Consider the following 21092-nt stretch of genomic DNA (forward strand, 5'->3'; position numbering starts at 1 on the left):
CCACTTAGTCTTTTGTGTCCCTTTTTCATCAGTTCTGTCTTGTTTAATTTTGTGTTGACTCTACGTAAGTGTTATTTCATTAGGCATATTTGGTATTTTATTATTTATTGTGGTGTCAAAGGCACAATTAGCCGTGGGATCTCTTTGTTTGGCACTGTACAGAGTAGCTGGTATAGATTTGCTTGTGAAGTCAGTGTGTTGTATCTGGTCTTTTTATACTGTATTTGAAAAACTAAGAATTGAAACTGTGGGCCAAGTGTACCTTTTAGTATTGATGTTAACTTAAAAATATCGAATGCTTAATTGAATGCCAAATTTTCATCATAAAATAATATTATCATCTAAGGAAACAAGCTTGAATATGCAGAAATAACTTTTAAAATAACTTTGATAGGAATTAAATACAGTTCTTTAGTTCATACTGTGCTTTATAACTTTTGGTTTATTGTCCTTGCTAAGTATTCTCTTATTAATTCTTGTTTGTGAAAATGTTGTTTCCTGCATTTTGAAGTAGTAATACAAATTTCTCTTAGCTCTCAAAAGCCACCCCCTTCGAGGGGAAAAAAAGGGAGATGGGGACCATGCTTGCATAAACGGAGATATAGAAGTCAGAAAAAGTTGTCGGTCCAGGAAAAACAGATTTGAAACTTTGAATCAGAGTTTATTGTTTGATCAGCTAGTAAACAGGTATGTGGGGATACTACAGTTTTACTCACAAAGTGCCTTAATGATTTTTTTAAATTAGAAACCCCTGTGTTCCAGTGCCATGTCTGTGTTTTACTGTGGGGATGCATTGAGACAAGCTAGACTGTGGTTTGAGTTACAGCTGGGTCTGTGCTGTGACTGCCATGGTGTCCACGCTCTAAATGCAGAGCAGCTTCCCAGGCTTTCATTGAGGAGTAAGTTACTCTGTCCTTACACCTGGATAGAGCTGTATGTTGGCAGTTACTGCAGAGTACCTGGCGTGCTGTAAATCCACACCCTAGTTTGTTTCTTGGTAACCTGTTTATGTAGTGATACCTTACATGTCATGTAAATTGGTGATTAGCAGCAGTGCTTGGAAGCATTCTAGATTTTGCATGTATGATTTTGATCATAAAATATCAAAAGTTTGTAGCTTTCTTTTTTTTTTTTTTTTTTTTTACCATTTGTTAATAATTCACACAGGGTGGGTGTCACTTTTTGACATTTACTGTGCAGACAAAGTAGGTCAGGGAGGCACGGTCTGGTCTGAGCATAGGAATGGGAGCCAGAAATGCTTTTTTTGAAATATTATTTCTCTGTAGCCCTGGGCAGATCACTTAATGTGTCCTGATCTTCCCACCTATAAAATAGGTTTTAGCAGTCACATCTCTGAGAGGCTGCTTTTTCCAGAGCTGGAAAATGATTTAAACAGAAACATTTAATTGTCAAGTATGATCTTTATTTTTAAATGTATTCTGTTGAATCTTTTATTAATTTAATTTTCTTTTTTTGACTTACTCAGTAACTACTTGGTATCAGTGTGTAAACTTACATTGAGTTACATTTATTTTTCTAGTTGCAGTTGAATTTCCCTCTCCTCATCAACAGTAGGGAAAAGTCTACCATGAAGGTTGTAATTTGATAAGATCATGGTACTGAAGTCTGTATATGAGCTTATACTGGTAACAGTGTGTCCCGTAATCATTGGAGGTTTTTAAGAACAGGTTTGACAAAAGTCTGTCAGGAATGATTTAGGCATTCTGTAGTGTGCTCTTGCCTGCCAGAGCACGTTGACTTTTCCAGGTCCCTTCCAACCCTATTTTCTTTGGTAGCAAACTGCAGCATGATTTTACTTAAAATGGTTCTGTCACTCATCACAGATATTTAGGAAGAATTGTTTAAAGTGGAGAGGAGGTCTTATAATCAAAGTGTGGCCTTACTGACTTACATCACCAGAACTTCCACTGTCTTCTTTCTAGGCAGTCTTTCACCCTTTAGATTTACTTTTACACAGCTTGAAAAAAAGGAAATGAAGGTTTCTGTCTTCTTACAAATATTAAATAAATATAGTAGAATTCCAGTTGAAAGCTACTCTGATCACCAGGCAGAGCAATAACATGGTCTTCAGGACAGGTGGCCAAATAATTGACTTGGACTGGCTAATACTGTGTTGTTCTCTTCTTTAGCAGTGAAGCATCTTGGCCAGGGTTATCACTTAACATACCACCACTGTTTTGACAGCTGTTTACAAATACTCCAGATAATGAAAATGATGACTAAATAGTGGATGAGAAATGATCGTGAGGTCAGATACTGAATGATGAGATTCTAGATGTTACTGATTCAACAAAAAGAAAATCCTGTATGTTCTAGTGTCTTTTTGAGGCCAGGATAAGAAACTGTAAAGCTTATGGGTTGGAGGCATAAATTGCATTCCCATTATTATAATTATATAGGTGAAAAGCTTTACTTTCTTATTGTGCAAATTTAATCTTACCTGACACCTAATCTAAGGGTCTCAGCAGTTGCAAATTAATATGCTACAATTTATACTGAGCCAAATTATTTTAAAAAGTTTGTTAAAATACTACTATCTTCTTTGAACCCCAAACTTAAATAGCATCAGCATTTCTTCTTTCACATACTTAGTTTATATTCTTTCAATTTTATTATGGTTAGGTTTGTAGTTAATTGATAGACAACTTAAGATGTTGAATGCTATGTCCAAAGTTCTGCATGGTATTGTTCTAAGACTGATTTTTTGTGTGTGTTAACTGTTGCATATATTTTAGTACTGCTGAAGCTGTCCTACAGGAAATGGATAATATTAACATCAGGAGGAACAGGCGGTCTGGTGAAGTAGAACGGCTACGGATGTGGACAGATACAGAATTCGTAAGTGCAGAGTTTCTGATAAAAAGTCATATCAAGGCAGAGCATGTTTGTTTTTGCAAACACCATACATTTGTCTCAAGCTCTGTCTAAAGGTTTATGATTTTCTTCAGTGGATAACATTAAAAAACATGATAAACTGAAATTCACAGCTAAATTAGTGGACAGCTAAATTAGTGGAAATGCTCTACACTGTTTCCTTTATTGATAAATTCACTGTCATGCTCTCTTGATGTGCTATGGTGATTCTTCGGTTTGAAGCATACTCTGGTAGCCTGGAAGCAGCAGAACCAGGGACTGTCATCTGCTTTTTTCATGAAAACTTGATACTGATGTCACTGTGTGTTAAGTGGACTAGATACTGTCTGAGAGATTTACTTTAACATTTATTAAATGAGACTGCTTTTGTAGTCTGCCTATGGAGAGCTCTGCTGGAAAAGCACTTGAGGACTAGAGATTGTGTGGAGCGTTATTTACTGCACTAGGACTAACACTGAGTGACATGGGACAGTACTGATGGAAGTGCATGTGAATTTTGTTCCAGGAAAACATGGATATGTATTCTCGAGTGAAAAGAAGGAGGAAGTCACTAAGGAGAAATAGCTATGGGATTCAGAACCACCATGAAGTGTCCACAGAAGGGGAAGAAGAAGGTATGGGTTGTAAAAGATAGTGGGGGCTTGTCCAAAATACTTAAAAAATGAAGTTTTCCTTCCCATAAGATAGCAATATATTGCACTTCAGAAAGCAGAACAAAGCCTGGTTTCTAAATGTTTGTATAGTAAATTTTCTTTGTTCTGTTTTTCTTAATACTAAGTCATTGGAGCTTTCCTTCCATTCCCTGTAACAATCCTCTGGTGGAAATCAGGATGTGATGAATGTAGTCTACAACTATGTGTGTTCTAACTGACTTGATGTTTCTCATGTGCTGAGTGGCAATTATCAGAAAGAATTTGTAATAGTTAGGCCTGCATCCTTCCTTTGGGGTAAGGTGTTAATTACAGTCTCCTTTCTGTCTACTGACATTTTAGGAGGCTTGTAGCTGTATTTGAAATTCTACTTCCCTTTAAACATTTGAATGAAAATGGTCCATGGGTTCAAAAATTACCAGGAAAGAAGAGATTGTGCCTAACTTTGATGGCTTGATCAACATCATGCTTGGCTTCCTTAAAAAATCAGACTAAAGCTTTGGGCATCCATACAGGTTTCAGCATACTGCATCTCATTTTTTAATTTAAACTGCTGTGGAAGGTATGGTTTGTCCCAATGAATATGAATGCAGTCCTAGTTCTGAGATCCATGGGTGAAAATTCAGATCCTGTTAACAGATGGGCCTATGTTGTGCCTTTATACACAGAGTTTATAAAGTGTATTTCTGTGTTCTTTGTTTGTTTAAAAATGATACAGTGAATCATAAAGTTGTACTTATTTTCATGCTGTGTCAAAGATATGATTTATTGAGACTCCTATGGGAAAAGAGAAGAAAGGAATTATCCTTAATTTGAAGGATGATTATTGAAGGAAAAATACAGTGGATAGAAGTGATGTTTGAAGTATTTTACAACTAAAGCTGTTTTGAATTAATTTGTTTTTCTTCTCCTTTCCAGAATTTTGTATAAAAAAACTAGAAAATTTGACAATGTGCTGTAGATTTATCATGGCCTTCAAATTTCCACTGTTTTGACAATTAGTGTTAATTAATAAATGGGTAGTAATTCTCAATTACTATTAAAAAGTTAATTTTTTTAGGATGAAAGTAGCTCTGACATGAAGCAGAAGTGTTCTGAAAATATTTTTATCGCCCAACAGAGTCTCAGGAAGAAGATGGAGATATAGAAGTCGAAGAAGCTGAGGGGGAAGAAAATGATCGGCCATATAATCTCAGACAGAGAAAAACTGTTGAGAGATACCAGGCCCCTCCAATAGGTGAGGAACAGACAGTGCTTGACCTGCAGGTGTACCATGGATGTGGGGTGCAAATAGCTGGATGGCTGTTTCTCACCCTGACAGAGTAGCAGGGATGCAGCACTGTGTGATTTCCACCCTGACCTGCTGGGGTTCAGCGTGTGGATGGGACTGCCGAGACACAGTCTGTCAGTTTGTCAGTGGTGGTGGCATTGCTGCCTCATTGAACTCTGCACATACCACCCTATGCTGGGCTCTGGGTTGGGGGTGAACGGGGTTTAGGTCAAGAAAGACTTGGCAGAAAGCAATCTATTAAATTAGGTGATTACTTAGAAAAAATAGTTACTGTTATGCCTGCTTCTCTTTTTCAGTGGTAAGCCTAATTCATAACTGTGCATAAATGGCATAGCAGCAGTCATCACAAATGAGAAATCTCAGGTATTTCAGTTGGAAGGAGTCTATAGTCCAACTGCCTGGCCATTTCAGGGCTGACAAAAAGCATGTTGTTCAGGTCATTGCCCAAATGCCTCTTTTGACAGACTTGGGGCATCAACCGCTTCTTTAGAAAGCTTTTTGCAGTGTTGGACCACCCTCTCTGTAAAGAAATGCTTCTTCCTGTCAAGTTTGAGTTTTCCCTGGTGCAGCTTTGAACCATTTCCGCAAGTCAGAGGATCATAGAGTATGATTTCTTTGATAGAGAACTGCTGTGGTTTATTTGTTCAGAGAAGTTTTAGGACATCCTATATTATCAGCTATGAAGAGGTTTCTGTATGGAGTCCTGCAAATAAACTCAAAATAACAGTGCCCTGGTTAAATTACATTCTGTGCCATGACAGACACAGCTCTGGTAATCTGAGGAGGGTGAGGATGGAATTCCCATGCCTGCATCAAGCCACGTACAGTGATAGTGACAAACGCCCCTGCCCAATTCTTTCTTTAATTTAAGCTTTTAGAGAAACCAGTGATAAGTTTATTGATGAAAATTGATAATCCAGCACTTCTGTGCTGCATTAAAATTAGTTGGTTATTCTTTTGTAATTGATGTTACAGTGCCAGCTCATCAAAAAAAGAGAGAAAATACACTGTTTGATATTCACCGATCTCCTGCAAGAAGAAGCCATATCAGGTAAATGTCGGTCTTTTCGTGTGCAATTGTTTGCTTTCCTCTAGCACATTGTGGTAGCTTTTGATTTTCAGACCATTCTTGAGTGAGTTGCACAGTTCATTCACGCATGTTGAGTGGGTCTTGAGTTGTATCCTAGATTCAGACCCTGACCAGCATCCAGACAGGAGTGTCATGGCACTGTCTAAACCTGCTAGAAGCTTTGTGCTACACAGAATGGAAACAGGTGTGCTACAAGTGCTGGAAGGAATCCTGCATGGCACACTGTAGCTTTCTCTATAAGGCCATATATTTTAATATTTAAATCAAAGGCATCAGTTAAAAAAATATCCCCTTACTCTTCTACAAAACCGAACAAAGCAGGTTAATGTGTTTTATTTTCTTTCACTTCAAATTTAATCCAAGAATTATCAACCATTTAATAAAATATTTAGCAAGCATAATTTTTGACACTTATGTTTTGTGTCAAAGAAGTCTGGAATGTATCAAGTTGTCTTGGAAACTGCCTGTAGGGTTTATGTAACAAAACAGATGAGATTACAGCTTAAAACATTTTTTAAAAAATAAACTTACTCAAAGCTTCGAAAAGACAAATCTGTCCACGAACAGAATCCAAGTAAGTGAATACTAGTCATAGCTGAAACTCTTGTCTTATTGCTCAGTTTAATGGTGTAGTGAAAATATATAAAGTAAATAAAGTAATAGCTGAATCTTAGGGTTCTAAAGTTTTTTTGTAATACAGATAAGAGTTGGTGTTTTTGTTTTTTTTTTTCCTTGAAGAGCATATGACGTTTTTTGGGTAATCTCTGGATTTATACTTGTACTTACTATTCATTCCTGAAGAGTGTGAAAGTTATTATCTCTTTAGTTTTAGCCTACTCATTACTTGGCTCTCATTTTATCCCTTCTTGTTATAAGAAGTCTTCCCCATTGCTTGTTAATCTCTTTGATAGATTTTGAAATGTATCTCATTTTTGGTCATTGAACAGTAAAACTGATAGACCATGTTATCCATTGCCAAAAAACAGTTATTTAAGTGCATGATCATGTTCATACAAATAATGCAGCTTATTATATTCACTTAAAATCCAAGACTTTTTACTAGTAACCAACTTCTTAATGCAAAAAGTGCTGAATATTTCAACCGATATCAAACTCAACACCTTTTTGTACAGAAGATTCAATGTACATTCTTTAATTTTTCTGAAATACTTCTTTTTGTGAAATACTGTGATACTAAAATAAGAAATAATTAATTCAGACTTTGGATAGTAATTTTACTTGGATTCAGATCAGAAGTACATGTGTTTTGAGAGCCTGTTCTGCTATTGAATTAATAACCTTGTAAAAAGAGATTATATACTTTGTGAAGTATGGATTTTTTTCAAAGAATATGTAAAGGAAAGCATCAAGCTGAGTAAGGAGACTTTGGTATGTCACATGTTATGTTAGAGGTGGCTAAAGTGGTTGGAAATTTTCTTAAGTACAATTGCAGCTTATTGACTGAATATTCAGATCACACTGCTGAGGTAGCATGGACTGGACCACACATGTTATGGGGCTCTGCTGTTCTAGTAATGTTCACTTGAATTCAGATAATCACTGTGGCAGTAAGAGCTGTTGTTGCCCTCTCAGATTATTTTGATACTTGATAAAGCTAGAATTTACATGCATCTCAAACCTGAACAATACTGTACTTGGCATTTCAGTTTCATTTTTTTAGAAGGACCAAAACATACCATTCTACTGCAAAAAAAACTGAGTTTCCTGTTTGTTTTGCCACTTCAATAGGAGAAAGAAGCATGCCATTCACAGCAGCGATACAACCTCTTCAGATGAAGAACGTTTTGAAAGAAGAAAATCTAAAAGCATAGCCAGAGCAAGAAATAGGTATCAAAACATCCTTAGTCTTTATAGTGGTTTGATTTTATTATAGATCAGAAAACAAGCAGAACTAGTCTATAATGTTTTATGAGTTCTGCAGACTTTTGATTCTGCCTGCAATTACCTGCAGATGCGGTTTAGGGGGAGTGTTGGTTATATATTAATACAGGTTTTGGAGTTTTATGAGTAGATAATAATAGTGATAAAAACATGGAAATACAAGAGTAGCTGTTTGATTCACTTGGGTTATAAAAAAAACAACTCCTCTTGGTTAAAATATCATTGGTGTAACTTAGTCCTAATTAATTCAGTTGTACTCCCAGCTCTTCCCTCTTCCTCTTGTGTAAGAGTTCATGCATTCTACACATTGGGATGCACATCATTTTTTTGACCTTACATGTATTTAGCAGTAATCTAAAAGTGGAAGATCTATAAGTAAATTAATTCACTGGTACTAGGTAGGAAAATTTCTGCAGTAAAAACGTTTCCTTATCTTATTTCCATCTCTTCTTCTGCCACGTTGTTCCCTTTCCATTGCAATGAATTCAAGCAACGTACAACAACCAGAAGTGTAGTTCTGAGTGTAACCTGTGTCTTACTAGTACCTTTCTTCCTTCCTTTAACTATGTAGTTGGCCTGCTGTAGTATCTGTGTAGTAGGAGTTTAAAGGAAGGAAATATTGTTTATTTTGTGTTCATTCAAAATAATCTAGCCAGCCTAGTTCTTCAGATTGAAATACGCATATGGATGTATAAAACTAACTTTATGCTAAGGAACTTCCAGATATATAACCATAGCCACCACAGAAAAGATTACTTTTTGTTTACCAATCTGGAAAGGTTATCTCTTTATGTAGTAAAGGCATTTAATCTCTTGTTTCTTCACCTCCAAGCAATGAAAGCAGAACAGTATTTATTGGGTGTTTGTTCACTGTTGAACAGATGCCTGCCTTTAAACTTCAGAGCAGAAGACTTAGCTAGTGGAATCCTTCGAGAACGTGTGAAAGTCGGGGCGAGTTTGGCTGATGTTGACCCAATGATTGTTGATAAATCGGTAGGTTTTGTTAGAGCTTTTTATCTTCCTTCCCTGAATTATACATAAACAGAATTCTCCACAGCTTTGTATTGATGTTGAAGTAAATTCATAAAAAAGCTCACTGGTTTTTTTTTTTTTAATTTTATTTTATTGTTACCAAAGCTTTTGTCTACCTATTCCTTTGGACTACAAAGCATTTGCTCTGGGACTTAGGCTGGATCTCTGTGGATGCCCAGGCAGCCCTGGCACAGTTAACTTGGAAACCAGATAAGCCTCATGTGGGCAGCCAAGAGTTGCCTTTCTCAACTGGTTTTTTCACACTTTCAGAACTCAGGGAAATACTGTTGATCAATGCAATGTATTTTCTAATTTGTTATCAAATGTTTTATAAGTAAAGGTGTTTTTGTGGAAAGCTGTTACAATATAAACTTAATATGGTTTCTTTTTTTCCTAAGGTGTGTTTTGATAGTATAGGGGGATTGAGCCATCATATCCTTGCACTTAAGGAAATGGTAGTGTTTCCTCTTCTCTATCCAGAAATATTTGAAAAATTCAAAATTCAACCACCAAGGTAAGTGTATTTCTCTCACTGTTGCATTTTTTATTAAGCTCTGAGGAATTGAAAATACATAGGAAGTTGATTCTTCCCTGAAGTGTTTTACAGTTCAAATCGATTTATGTGTTTGCTACCCCAGTTGTCTATCAGAATATGTAATAAGCAGGATGAAGAATTAAAAAAAACTAGTGTATTTCTCTTGTGGGAGTAAGGAAGGTAAACTTTGTGATTTGGTTAAGAAAGAATTCTCATGTCTTTTATTTAGTAGTACCTTGCCTTTTTTCCCATTATGTTATTAAATATTTTACTAGATAAAGCAAAGTGCTGATGTTTATCAATATTATTATACTGGGATTATAATATTTAATAATGAGGCATCTTGGTATGTGATTTAAATGGGTGCATGGTGTCTAAGTCAATCAAAAAATTGGGGGTATTTTTGTCACTTAACTACTTAATTCCAAAGTAGCAAACAGTGATTAAGGTGTTACTTAAAATCTAATACTTAAAGATGTGGTATTTAACTAATGTAAAAGAATCTTTTGAAACTTAATATGCCTTTGATTAATGTTCTTTACAAATCAAAGTTTTACTGATTTGAAAGCGTCAAACAAACTTAGATTTTATGAAGTCATGTTAATACTACAACATGTTAATAATACATTACTGCTACAAAATAATAATACAAGATCTTAAGTCATTCTTCTCCAGGCTCCCTGTCTTCATTATAAAATTTGACTTGGAGTTTTTCAGGAGACGTAAAATAAGTTTGTGACTGTGTTGATCCATTTATCTTCAGGGGCTGTTTATTCTATGGTCCTCCTGGAACAGGTAAAACCTTGGTAGCTAGAGCTCTAGCTAATGAATGCAGTCAAGGAGACAAAAAGGTGGCTTTCTTTATGAGGAAAGGAGCAGACTGTCTCAGTAAGTGGGTTGGTGAATCTGAACGTCAGCTTCGACTCCTTTTTGATCAGGTTAGAAGAAAATACGGTTTTTTAATGTAATTTCTGTGTAATGTTGTGTTTTGTGGTTTAGGTAGCCAAAGATACTTGCAATTGAAACTAAATAACAGTACATTTTCATAAATTAAGTAGGATTTTACCAAATGGCATATTTAGATGAAAAGACTAGGAGAATACTGACAGTAGTTTTTCTTGCTCTGGAAACTCAGAAAAAGAAGTCTCTTGATTTGTCCAAATAGTGAAGCAAAGTAGTTTGGGTAAAACTTGGGGAAAAAAAAAATCAGTCATGGAGCTTGAGTTCGACTGGCATGTTCAAGATAAGTGCTACAGAGGGGAGTGCATGATGCCTTGGTTGTGTATCTATTTTAGTGTTCTTTTTTGGCTTAGAAGAGACTGGAGATGCAGAGGGTCACACAAAGCAGTAAAATGCAGTAGCTCAAAGAAAAGTAGTTGTCAGATAGAGATGTCTAAACAAACAGATTATGAGCAGATAAGATCATGTTTTCTGTAACGGAGTGTAAGGTGTGTGTTTGTCTTTAACCTGTCCAGCACACAGTAAAACTGGTACACTGGTGCCATCTTGCTTACTCGAAGTAGACTGCACTCTGCTTTGCTTTGAAACACTGCTGGAGTTGGAAATTCAGTTTTCATTTCAGACTTTACACTTTCTAACAAAGATGTCTCAATATATGTGTTAGTTTAGCATGTTAATGCTTTCTAGTGAAACCAGTTTTCAATGTTGATGGATAAATTAGGAATTAACAGTGAATTCAATTTTTGTTTTGTTCATTGTATACCAGGCATACTTGATGAGACCCTCTATAATCTTTTTTGATGAAATAGATGGTTTGGCTCCAGTTCGTTCTAGCAGACAAGATCAGATTCACAGGTAATATTTCTTCTATGCTGCCATTATCTTGGTATAGGGTACATTATCTTGGTGAACTCTTAAATGTAATTTTTTCTCATTTCACAGGGAAGGTTTTTACTTTTTCTGAAGCCCACTTACACTACAAAGGACAGATTGGTTTTTTGGTGTTGAAAGTCATCTTTTCAGTCCTTCAGGCAAACTGTAATTTGCTGAGAATTAAATTGCAGTGACAATTACCCTTCAGCCACATTATTAACTACAAGATTTCCACAGCCATTCCTTGATTTGTTGTTTTGTGCTGTAAACAGATTGTCTGTTACCACCCCAATAGAATAACCAGTTGAAAAAATGTTATTATAACTTGATGAATTGTAATATTTTATCAATGAACTGAACTCACCTGTGATTTTGATTCGTAACGGTGTGATGTACAAACCTATCTTGTGTTGCTGTCGTGTCATTTTTTAGAACGTTTCTTACAAAAGTTTTCTGTTGGCTGAAATGTTTCATGGCTGCTTTTATCTCAGTTTTGCTGTGCTCTGTATGGCAACACACTTGTACCTGTCATTCTATAGGTGGTGGTATTTATGTGTCCATCTCCCTCCACTCTGCTGAGAGAAATTTGGGGCCAGCAGACCAGGAGGCCAGTGGAATTTACGAGACTTGAAACTGTTATGCACCTGTTTGTAGATTAGCTTTTTTCTTTTGAATATATTAATGTTGCGTTTGTAAATGGAAAAGTTCTTGCAGTGTTCCTTACGTTTTCTTATTCTGAAAACTCTCTTATAGCTCTATAGTGTCTACTCTTCTTGCCCTCATGGATGGACTGGATAATAGAGGTGAAATAGTTGTAATTGGTGCTACAAACAGACTGGATTCTATAGATCCTGCACTCAGGAGACCTGGTCGCTTTGACAGGGAATTTCTTTTCAACTTGCCTGACAAGAAGGTAAAACCTGGAAAGGAGATTTATTAATAAACATCTTTAGTATACTAAACATTTGAATGCCTGACAACCAAGCTTATGAAATAAAAATATTCATTCTGGCTTGTAAGAATGTTTCATTTAGGAAGACATTTTTAGTACAAGCATATTGTATACATAAAGTTGTATTGAGCTTCAGATCTTCAGGATATAGCTAAAACTAAACAAAAGTAAATTATTCACCATAAACTGAATTGCTTATCTCAAAACTATGGATTTGTGTAATGAACCCTAACTATCTGGGGGCTTGAGATGTGTGGTGAGACAAAATAACTTTAAATCCTGTAGACTTCTAAGCATGTAAAAAATGTAGATGCACAGCCAGGCATTACAATGTTGGCAACAGGAACATTTCAGTTCCTTTTTCTAAACTTACATAAACTCAGCCATAATACTTCATGAATTTATACTTAAAATTAAATGTGCTTTTTATATGGATAGATTTATTTAGATTCTGTAGAACTTTTAGCTGGAATTGTTTTGGGATTTATGTCTATGTGCTATGCTACTCAACTCAACCTATTAAATGGTGAGGCCTTTGACAGCAGAACCTGTTACTCATAGGTGCAGTAATTAAAAATGAAATTATAAAACTATGATAATTCCTAGTAGAACATGAGTTTTGATCATTTGATCAGTTCATGTATAATAATGTTGATCAAACAGAAATTAAAATGTGTAACTGGTGAAAAAAGTACTGCTTATATATGAAATTAAAAAGAAGAGAAAAGCTTTGTTCTTGAGAGACTTTAGATTGCTAAGTTCTATTTTATATGTCTCAGTTACATGCCAAAAGCAGGTAAAGTAACTATAGATTCACACAAATAAAGAATATTTTTTCTATGATATGGATTTGATTTACTAGTTTTTTAATCTCATTTTCTTTTCTTCTTTTTAAAATCAGGCACGAAAGCACATTTTGCAAATTCATACCAGGGATTGGAACCCCAAATTGTCAGATCCTTTCTTAGGAGAACTGGCTGAAAAATGTGTTGGTGAGTGTTATTAGTACTTTTACTGTAGAGGCTTTCTCTTCTGTGTAAAACTTCAGGGGTATGTTAAAAGTATCAAGATTTCCTTTTTTCTGCCTTTCTAAACTTCTGTACTTTGAACAACACTCTTGTTGTAGTAACAAATGTGTTTCTGTCGTACTAAAACACAAAATGAGTAGCTAATAGTCATTTGAAAATACAACTGTGTTACCTTTCTGTGATGTCACTGTCCTTATATAAATTGCATACCCTTAAAGAGAAGCAAAATAAAGTTTGAATTGGAATCTTTAGGTAGACTTCCCATTAGAGTGGTAAATTGCAAAAGAGATAGGCAGACTTGGGTTTTTTTCTGTCTACTTTCTAAGAAAAGAAAATAGTACTTGTGTGTGAGGTTCTTGTTTTTTGTTTGTTTTTTACTGACTGGCATGCTCTCCTCTGGCATAAATCCAACAAACTAATCAGCCTTTCTAAAGATGGATTTTTTTTCCAGATTGCTAGCACAGAACAACCTCAAAGTGTAGACATAGGTAGGGGAGGAAAAAAAGCACCGCAACATGAATACATTAAATACACTTTTGGAGCTCGCAAAGACCTGCTGTACTGATTGGAGGTTGGTTGTTCAAGATAAGCCTGCTGTTTAAATCTACCCAAAAATAAACCCAAATATTTGTATAGTGAATTTAACAGAGGAAATGACCCTAAAAGCACACACCACAAAATCTTCTCAACAACTTGTCATGCAAAGATACATCCTCTGTCAGTCATCTGCTTGGATGAGCATGGAAGTTCTCAGAAAAAGAACAGTCTCAAATACCTGTGCTTTGGAATCCATCATCAGGGAATCTAAGAACTTTAAATTGAGCATCAGTCCATTCAGTCAGCTACAGTACATCCGAATTATCCTCTTCATCCGCAGGGACATCTCTCACCGAAGCAGCATCCCTCCGCTTTTGATGCACAAAGACCTCAACATCTTCTGGTGAGGAGAAAACATAACTATCCAGCAATCTCCAGTTTAAGCTTTGCCGGGTATAACACAGCACACAACAAACCCTTTTCATGTACATTCTGCTTGAATTATGCAAACATGTGGTGCTGCGTAGTGGGAGACAGGGGAATAGGTGGGAAAAAAACACAGATGTTTCTTTAAAAATTCTCCATATTTTTTCACTGAGAACACAATATTTTAAAATTTCAGACAATAGGGAAAGCCATTTGTTTTGAAAGCCCGTCAGTTCTGTGGAAGTCAGCTAACAAAAAGAAACACCCTTTTCTGTTTTCCTTGGCTTTCCTGCTCTCCAGCTACTGTACACGTGACTGTCTCCAGTCTGTATCTTGGAATTTAAGTGTTTCCATACATTCAAGACAAAAATCTTTGAAGTATTACAAAGTCTTTTCAAAACAGCTGAAGTAAGACTGGTGTAACTTCTTCACCTTGAGAGTGCCTCATCATTTCTGTAAGTGAAATCTGCAACAAAGATTTAAACAGACTTTTCCAGATTCTTTGTGGCCATTACCAGTGAGACTCATTGGTACACATGTCTGTGACATAGTTTCTATCAGTCTGCTATTCCTCTTGTGAACAGGTTTTCTTTAAAAAGAAACAAACAACCTTTCCCCCCGACAAAAAAAAAAAACAAAACAAAAAAAAAACCACCCCTTCTTTCCCAAGTAAAAGCTGCCTGGACTTGGCAGGCTTTTGGCACAACATGGTTGATACCTCTCTCCAGTTCAGCAGACTTGGCAACATTTAACTTCAAGCTTTTGGATCATAATGAAGAAAACTGCTGAAATACTCCCAAAGCAAATGCCTTTGGGAAAGCAGGTGTATGTGCGACTCAGAACTTCTTACGATCCAGGGGCGTAATTAGAAGGAAATTGGAAGGGAAAAGCCCCAGGACTTGCAAAAAATAGGTTATTTCCTGAGGGTTGATTTTTGTCCCAGGTTATGGATTACAACCTTTTAGTGGATTTCTTTGTATGTGAGAATTAAAGACTCCACTTCCCTGAATGGCCTCATGACTGCAATGTGTGTGAGATGAAGTGAAGCAGCTTGGGGAGAGCACAGCATTGCTCAGAAGACCACACACTTATGTCTTGTTAGTGCTTTCAGTAAACACACATAATTACTATATTTTTTCTCTTAACTGGAGATGAGTCCCCGATACTCTGAACTTTATAAATCATTTCTTATCTCTTGTGCTTATTCCCTTGTTTGGAATAGTTACTTTGTGTAGCTAGAGAGACTTACCTACAAACTCAATCTTGAAGGAAACAAAACATACTAGCAACTGAAAAAGTGTGAATTCCTCCATCTGGCATTTTGCAGATGAATCTTTTTACAATGTAGTAAGGGTTATTTAAATAATGTTATTAAATAGAATTATAAAGAAACAAACTATTGTGCTGAAGATGCTTGTTAAAAATATTTCGTGCTTATTATTGCAGGAGTGTTTTATGGCAAAATTATACCATTTAGGTTTTTCTTTCCCATCCTCATGTAAAGATGGTGGGGGAGATTTTGACATTAGCATTCCTGTATTTCACAATTCTTTAAAATAAACCTAGTAGTTATTTTTCAGCTCTGTCATCATGCTGAGTTGTTTGCTAACTCTTTCCCTGCAATCATTTTGAGAGTTTTGTAGGGAGTTGCACAACATAAAGTGGAAGAAGTGGTCAAAATTGTTCACCTAAATTCTTCACCCCATTCAGTAGCACTTTGTTGTGGGGTTTAAAGTGGGTTTTAGCAGAAGAAAATTTTAAGAGTACACAATTTCTGCACAGTAGAGGTGGCTGGAAAATTTTGGTGCTCAAAGTGCATTCTTTGGAAACCTACATAGGAGTCCACTTGTTTGCTGTCCTGCTCTTTGAAAATTGTACTTCAGAAATGTTCAGCTGAGTTTGATGGTGCTGGCTAGAAGAAAATGGGGTACTTGACAGGAATCCTCATTTTGTTTTAGGTTAAGGTGTGCCAGTACCTTTTGCCTGGCAAATTGAACATCTTTCTTGGGATGCTTCAAAAATGGAAACAAATGCACTGAACCCTGAATTTATATTACAGAGTCAGTTTGGGTAAAATCTGCATCAGGTTATTTATTGTTGGCATGATACATTTTGTTTTGTTTTGACAATACTTTACTTAGTTTTTCTTCTGCTTGATCAGTGTGTATTTGCTTCTTAGCAAGAAAAAGCTCTTTAATGCTTCTCAAGGTACAGGAATTTTGCAGTTGTCTTGTCACTGAAATGGATGTACAGTATGCACAAGAGAGTCCCTCAAAAAGAGACACCAATTATTAGTCTTCAAATGTAATTGCTCCTGAGAAATGAGAGGTAGAAATGGATACTAATTGTGTATCTGATCACCTGAGAATTTAATTTTAAAAATAGGCTACAGGCTATTACTTCCTAATTTTGCAATTCTTTGGAGATGTACAAGTGGTGATTAAAATGACTGTTAGAAAGTGATGTTACAGCATTTGTTAATAGAAAAGTTGGGAAGGATCTGGCTCCTGAGCTGCTGAATCTTTTCACAAAGATACTAAACTAGCTTCTAAGGTGATAGGCATTCAGGGTGCTGCATATCTTCAGCACATCTTTGATTTAAGCTTTGGTTTAGTGCTCCCCTCACTCATTTTTTGATTAATTTAGTGTGAATTTTGGATGAGGAGTGGACCAATTTAAATGGGAACATGATACCTGATACCTAAAGAACAATGCAAAATTTAGCACCCTGGTTTGGTTTCTCTGATGCACCAGTCGCTACTGTCTAATAGTTTCATGCGGTTGGAGTGTGCCTGCATAGTTTTGATTTCATGTTAAATGAAAGTTGCAAAAACTCTAGATAACATAACTTCAGTGCTGAAAACAATTAGTTGTCTATTGATTAATATAGTGGATAAATCTGAACATATTTCACATGTAATGTGTATTTATTTCAAGGTAACTTGGCAATGTGAATTGCTATATGTGTTTTATGTAACAGTCATGGTGTGGACTCACCAAATTTACACAATTCTAGCTACTGACCTTTTTAAAAAATTGCAAAGCTTGGATTAAAAATTGCAGGAATTATCCAGTATTTATGGTGATGGTCCGTCTGGGTTTATTTTTCTTTTTTTAAATAACTTTCAATCAAGTATGTAGAAGAAAGGTGCAGTTTGAAGTCTTATCCAATTTAAGTCACCTTTACAGCTGAAAAGTGGGTATCTTTTATTATTATCCCTCAAATTAATATATTTGAAAGTTGGGGATGGAAAAGTGTCTACAGTCTTGCATATTAATTGCTTCCTTTTTTATTTTTAAACACTGTGTATGGAATCAGCTTTGTTTCTTATTGCTGAATGGATCTTGTAAAAATATATATGTCGAGAGCACTGAAAGAACATCAGAGGCTGAAGAGAGAGAAGCAAGGCAGAGGACTCAATTTTGTGACTTGGTGCTGCCGAAAGACCAATCATAGAATCACAGAATGTTTTGGATTGGAAGGGACCTTAGAGCTCATCTCGTTCCAACCCCCTGCCATGGGCAGGGACACCTTCCACTGTCCCAGGTCACCCAGAGCTACATCCAGCCTAGCTGTGGAAACTTCAAGGATGGGATGGCACCCACAGCCTCTTTGGACAGCCAGTTTAAGTGTCTTATAGTAAAGAATTTCTTCCTAATAGCCAATCTAAACCTGCCCTCCTTGGTTTTAATACAAAAACAGAGTAGAAAAAATGCAAGTAATGTAAGACTTCATGAGGAGGAGGAAGTCTGGTAAAACAGCAGTTGAATGAGAATAGTTTTAACTAAAGAATTGATTAATTACCTTCTATAAACACTTCATTACAAACGCATGAACTTTTATATGGCACTACCTCAGTGCAACACATTTTCCTATAGTGACTCTAATTCTCTCAATGACTTTTCTCACTGGAATACTGTTCTGCAGTTTTTGAAAGATGGAGCTATGGTGTCTCAAAATACAGAGGCATATTAATGTGTCTTGCTGAGAGAGATGGAAAAACTTGAAATCTAATTTCTAGCTCTGGGGAAAACCCCCAAACCATTAGTACTGCAAAAGACTCAGAGGTATTAAGTCTCTCTGTATTTCATAATTATCAGATCTATGTTTTTCACTAATGATGATTAAGCAATTATAGGTAGCCACCTGTAGATACTTATGAAGATAGACTAAATTAAAATTTTAATGCATTTTAATTTCTACCTTTGGTTATATTAGTAAAGTTATGAAACTCTTAAAAGTCTGAAACATTTTTCTTCATAGCAGAAGTTAACATTTTTCCAAGAATTCCTAGTAATGCTCTTTTAAACAAGAGATTCTATCTCTTTCCTATTCTACTCATGAAACATTTTTCTTTATATTGCTCATTTTCTCAGACTGTAAAAGTTTAAAGTTGGTGATGTTCAATGTAACAAAATTACTTTGCTATTAAAGATTATATTCATGTGGAGATATTAAAGAAGAAAAGGAGAAGGGGAACTAGCCTGTAAAAATTGCACACATATGTTAGACAATATTAAGGGAAAAGAAAGAGCAATAACAGACCTATAACCCAGGACTGGAAATAGACTATATATCAAATGATATAGTGAAAATGGAAGTAATTTTAACTTCCATGTGGAATTAATTTCTTAATATATCTTATAAACATGTCTAATTTCTTGATATACAACACTGTCATCAGATTATGACCTGATACCTCTTGGCAGATGCTTTGTGGACCTTGACAATTAAGTCAACAAATCATTTCTGATTTGTTTTTAGCTGGATGCATGTTTGATCCAGGTGTGGCACAGCAGTGCTGTTTCATGGAAGATGTTTGTGTTTCTGTGTGCACTAGGGTACTGTGGAGCTGACATAAAAGCACTTTGCACTGAGGCTGCCTTGATTGCCCTGAGACGCCGCTACCCCCAGATCTACATGAGCAGTCAGAAGCTCCAGCTGGACGTTTCCTCAGTCGTTCTGAGCGCGCAGGATTTCTACCACGCAATGCAGAACATCGTGCCTGCCTCCCAGCGCGCCGTCACATCCTCGGGGCACGCGCTGTCCCCCGTCATCCGGCCGCTCTTGGAGCGCACCTTCACCAAGCTCCTTGAGGTCTTACACAAAGTGTTCCCTCACGCTGAATTCAGCCAGGGTGACAAAAGTGAAGGTATGTGGGTTGGGTTTTTTTGCAAATGCTGTTTCAGTTTGCAAGTATTTCAGCTTCTCCACCTAGCCTTAAGTCTGGTGTGTGTTTCCTTCAGTGTTGTTAGGATGTAAATACCGTTTGCTTGGATATTGCATAATTATTTTTGCTGATTCCAAGTTGTTGTAGAATCTAATGACCTGACCTACACAGAGCAAGGTCCAATAGGTGTGAGGGCTATCCATAAAAAGAACTCACAAGTAATTTGCAATTTAAATACGAGAAATGATGGGCATAATTAAAGGTCAGAACAAAAAAACCAAAAAGGTGAGATGACGTTGCTGAGTGTAACAGGACCTCAAACTGGTGCTCCTGTCCTCAACAACGGTTAGCTATCCCAAGTCCTTTGCTTCCTGGTGCTGCAGAAGCTTTGGAGGGGCTCGCAGCTCAGCAGGTGTTTAGCTGGAGTACCTGAGCCCATGTGATGGTCATGTGCTGATTCTGCAAGAAAGCCCTGAGGCTTCCGTGTCCTTGAACTGGCCTGGTCTGCTCCTGATCCTCCAAGCTGATTTGTCAGCTTAGTAAGTGGAGAACTATTTGCTGTTTTGGCAAGTTCGCTTTTTTTTGCCAAATTAGTGAGTAAAATCAAGTCACTAAGGGGTCAGTGAATGCCAGAAACCTGCTGCAGTGGGAGCAGTGTGGGTGCACCAAGGAAGCAGGGAATAAGAGGGACTGTGACTGACTATTTGACTGGCAATGAGTCAATAGGTTGTGGGGTTTTTTTTACCCAGCTCTTCTCTGAGACTTACTTTAGTAGTTACCACGATCATTTCTTGGAAGTTAAATGTTGAACAAGATACCTTGGGTTTGAGATCTTTTATTCTTATGTAGTCTACTGTTCTTACCTGGGATCAGTCTCACCCCCCAGCTCTGTAAACAGTACTTGGGTTTGTGTGTGATTAACTTGAAACAGCCCAGTCATAAAGCAAATCTGTGACAGCCATGACTTTTCCTCTCATTCTTGTTCCAGGGCATGCTTTCAGCCTGCAGCCCAGGCAGCTTAAGCTGATCCTTGTGCTGGCTGCAGTTCTCCAGCCCAGCTGTGCATTTTTGCTCCAGCTTTCCGCTTGCTTGAGTACCTCAGGTCCTTTGTTAAACCATTTTAGCCAGAAAACTCATCCAAAAATGATGTATTTATGTGTTTTCTGCTGACTGTAGGGTATCTGGAGGTTTTAACAATCTGGTTGGAGTTGGCCAGAGATGGGCCCTGGGAGCACATGGTGGTGGGTAGAGGGAAATGAGCTGGCTTGCAGCTGCAGTTAGATCCTATTGGGCTTCCTCAGCTCAAAGTTATTTATGATGCTTAAGTCTATGTATACTGCTAACCTGTTAGTAGCACCCAATTTAGAGATTGTCATTCTTGTTGAAGAATTGGTTTAAGTTCAGAATATTTTCTTTGGTTATATTTTTACATTCCTATTTATTATTGTTCATTACTGCTAACAAATTAAGTTTGGAAGCTTAAGTTGATTTAAATAGTTTTTACTAGATAGTTTGTTGCTATGGGTATTCTAAATATTTGTAGATAATTGATTTTGAAGATGCATGAACTGAGTTTTCTTTTAACATTTCTTTTCAGTTTTTCTTACCCCCTTAAATCCAAGAAATTATTGAATAACAAGCTTTAATCTTTGTTAAAACCAGAAAAATCCACTTTCAGGTACAATGATTATACATAAATGTAGATTATGCAATAGGGTTTCAAATTTTCTTGAATTCAAAGTCACGTATA

General features: G+C 36.5%; 1 protein-coding gene across 4 annotated transcripts in view; it reads left to right on the forward strand.

The window, feature by feature from the left end:
* Nucleotides 1–21092, forward strand: part of ATAD2B (ATPase family AAA domain containing 2B) — a 75763-nt gene that overhangs the window by 17861 nt on the left and 36810 nt on the right. For all 4 annotated transcript variants that reach the window (XM_068183333.1, XM_068183332.1, XM_068183331.1 and 1 more), the window contains exons 4-16: nucleotides 534–687; nucleotides 2757–2859; nucleotides 3401–3509; nucleotides 4666–4782; nucleotides 5812–5887; nucleotides 7676–7774; nucleotides 8710–8821; nucleotides 9259–9374; nucleotides 10159–10333; nucleotides 11122–11210; nucleotides 11982–12141; nucleotides 13082–13172; nucleotides 19013–19324. In XM_068183333.1, the coding sequence (XP_068039434.1) occupies nucleotides 534–687; nucleotides 2757–2859; nucleotides 3401–3509; nucleotides 4666–4782; nucleotides 5812–5887; nucleotides 7676–7774; nucleotides 8710–8821; nucleotides 9259–9374; nucleotides 10159–10333; nucleotides 11122–11210; nucleotides 11982–12141; nucleotides 13082–13172; nucleotides 19013–19324 (1713 nt within the window). The remainder of the gene's footprint in view (nucleotides 1–533; nucleotides 688–2756; nucleotides 2860–3400; nucleotides 3510–4665; nucleotides 4783–5811; nucleotides 5888–7675; nucleotides 7775–8709; nucleotides 8822–9258; nucleotides 9375–10158; nucleotides 10334–11121; nucleotides 11211–11981; nucleotides 12142–13081; nucleotides 13173–19012; nucleotides 19325–21092) is intronic.

This window comes from Anomalospiza imberbis, chromosome 3, assembly GCF_031753505.1.
Source record: "Anomalospiza imberbis isolate Cuckoo-Finch-1a 21T00152 chromosome 3, ASM3175350v1, whole genome shotgun sequence".
In the NCBI taxonomy this organism is placed as follows: Eukaryota; Metazoa; Chordata; class Aves; order Passeriformes; family Viduidae; genus Anomalospiza; species Anomalospiza imberbis.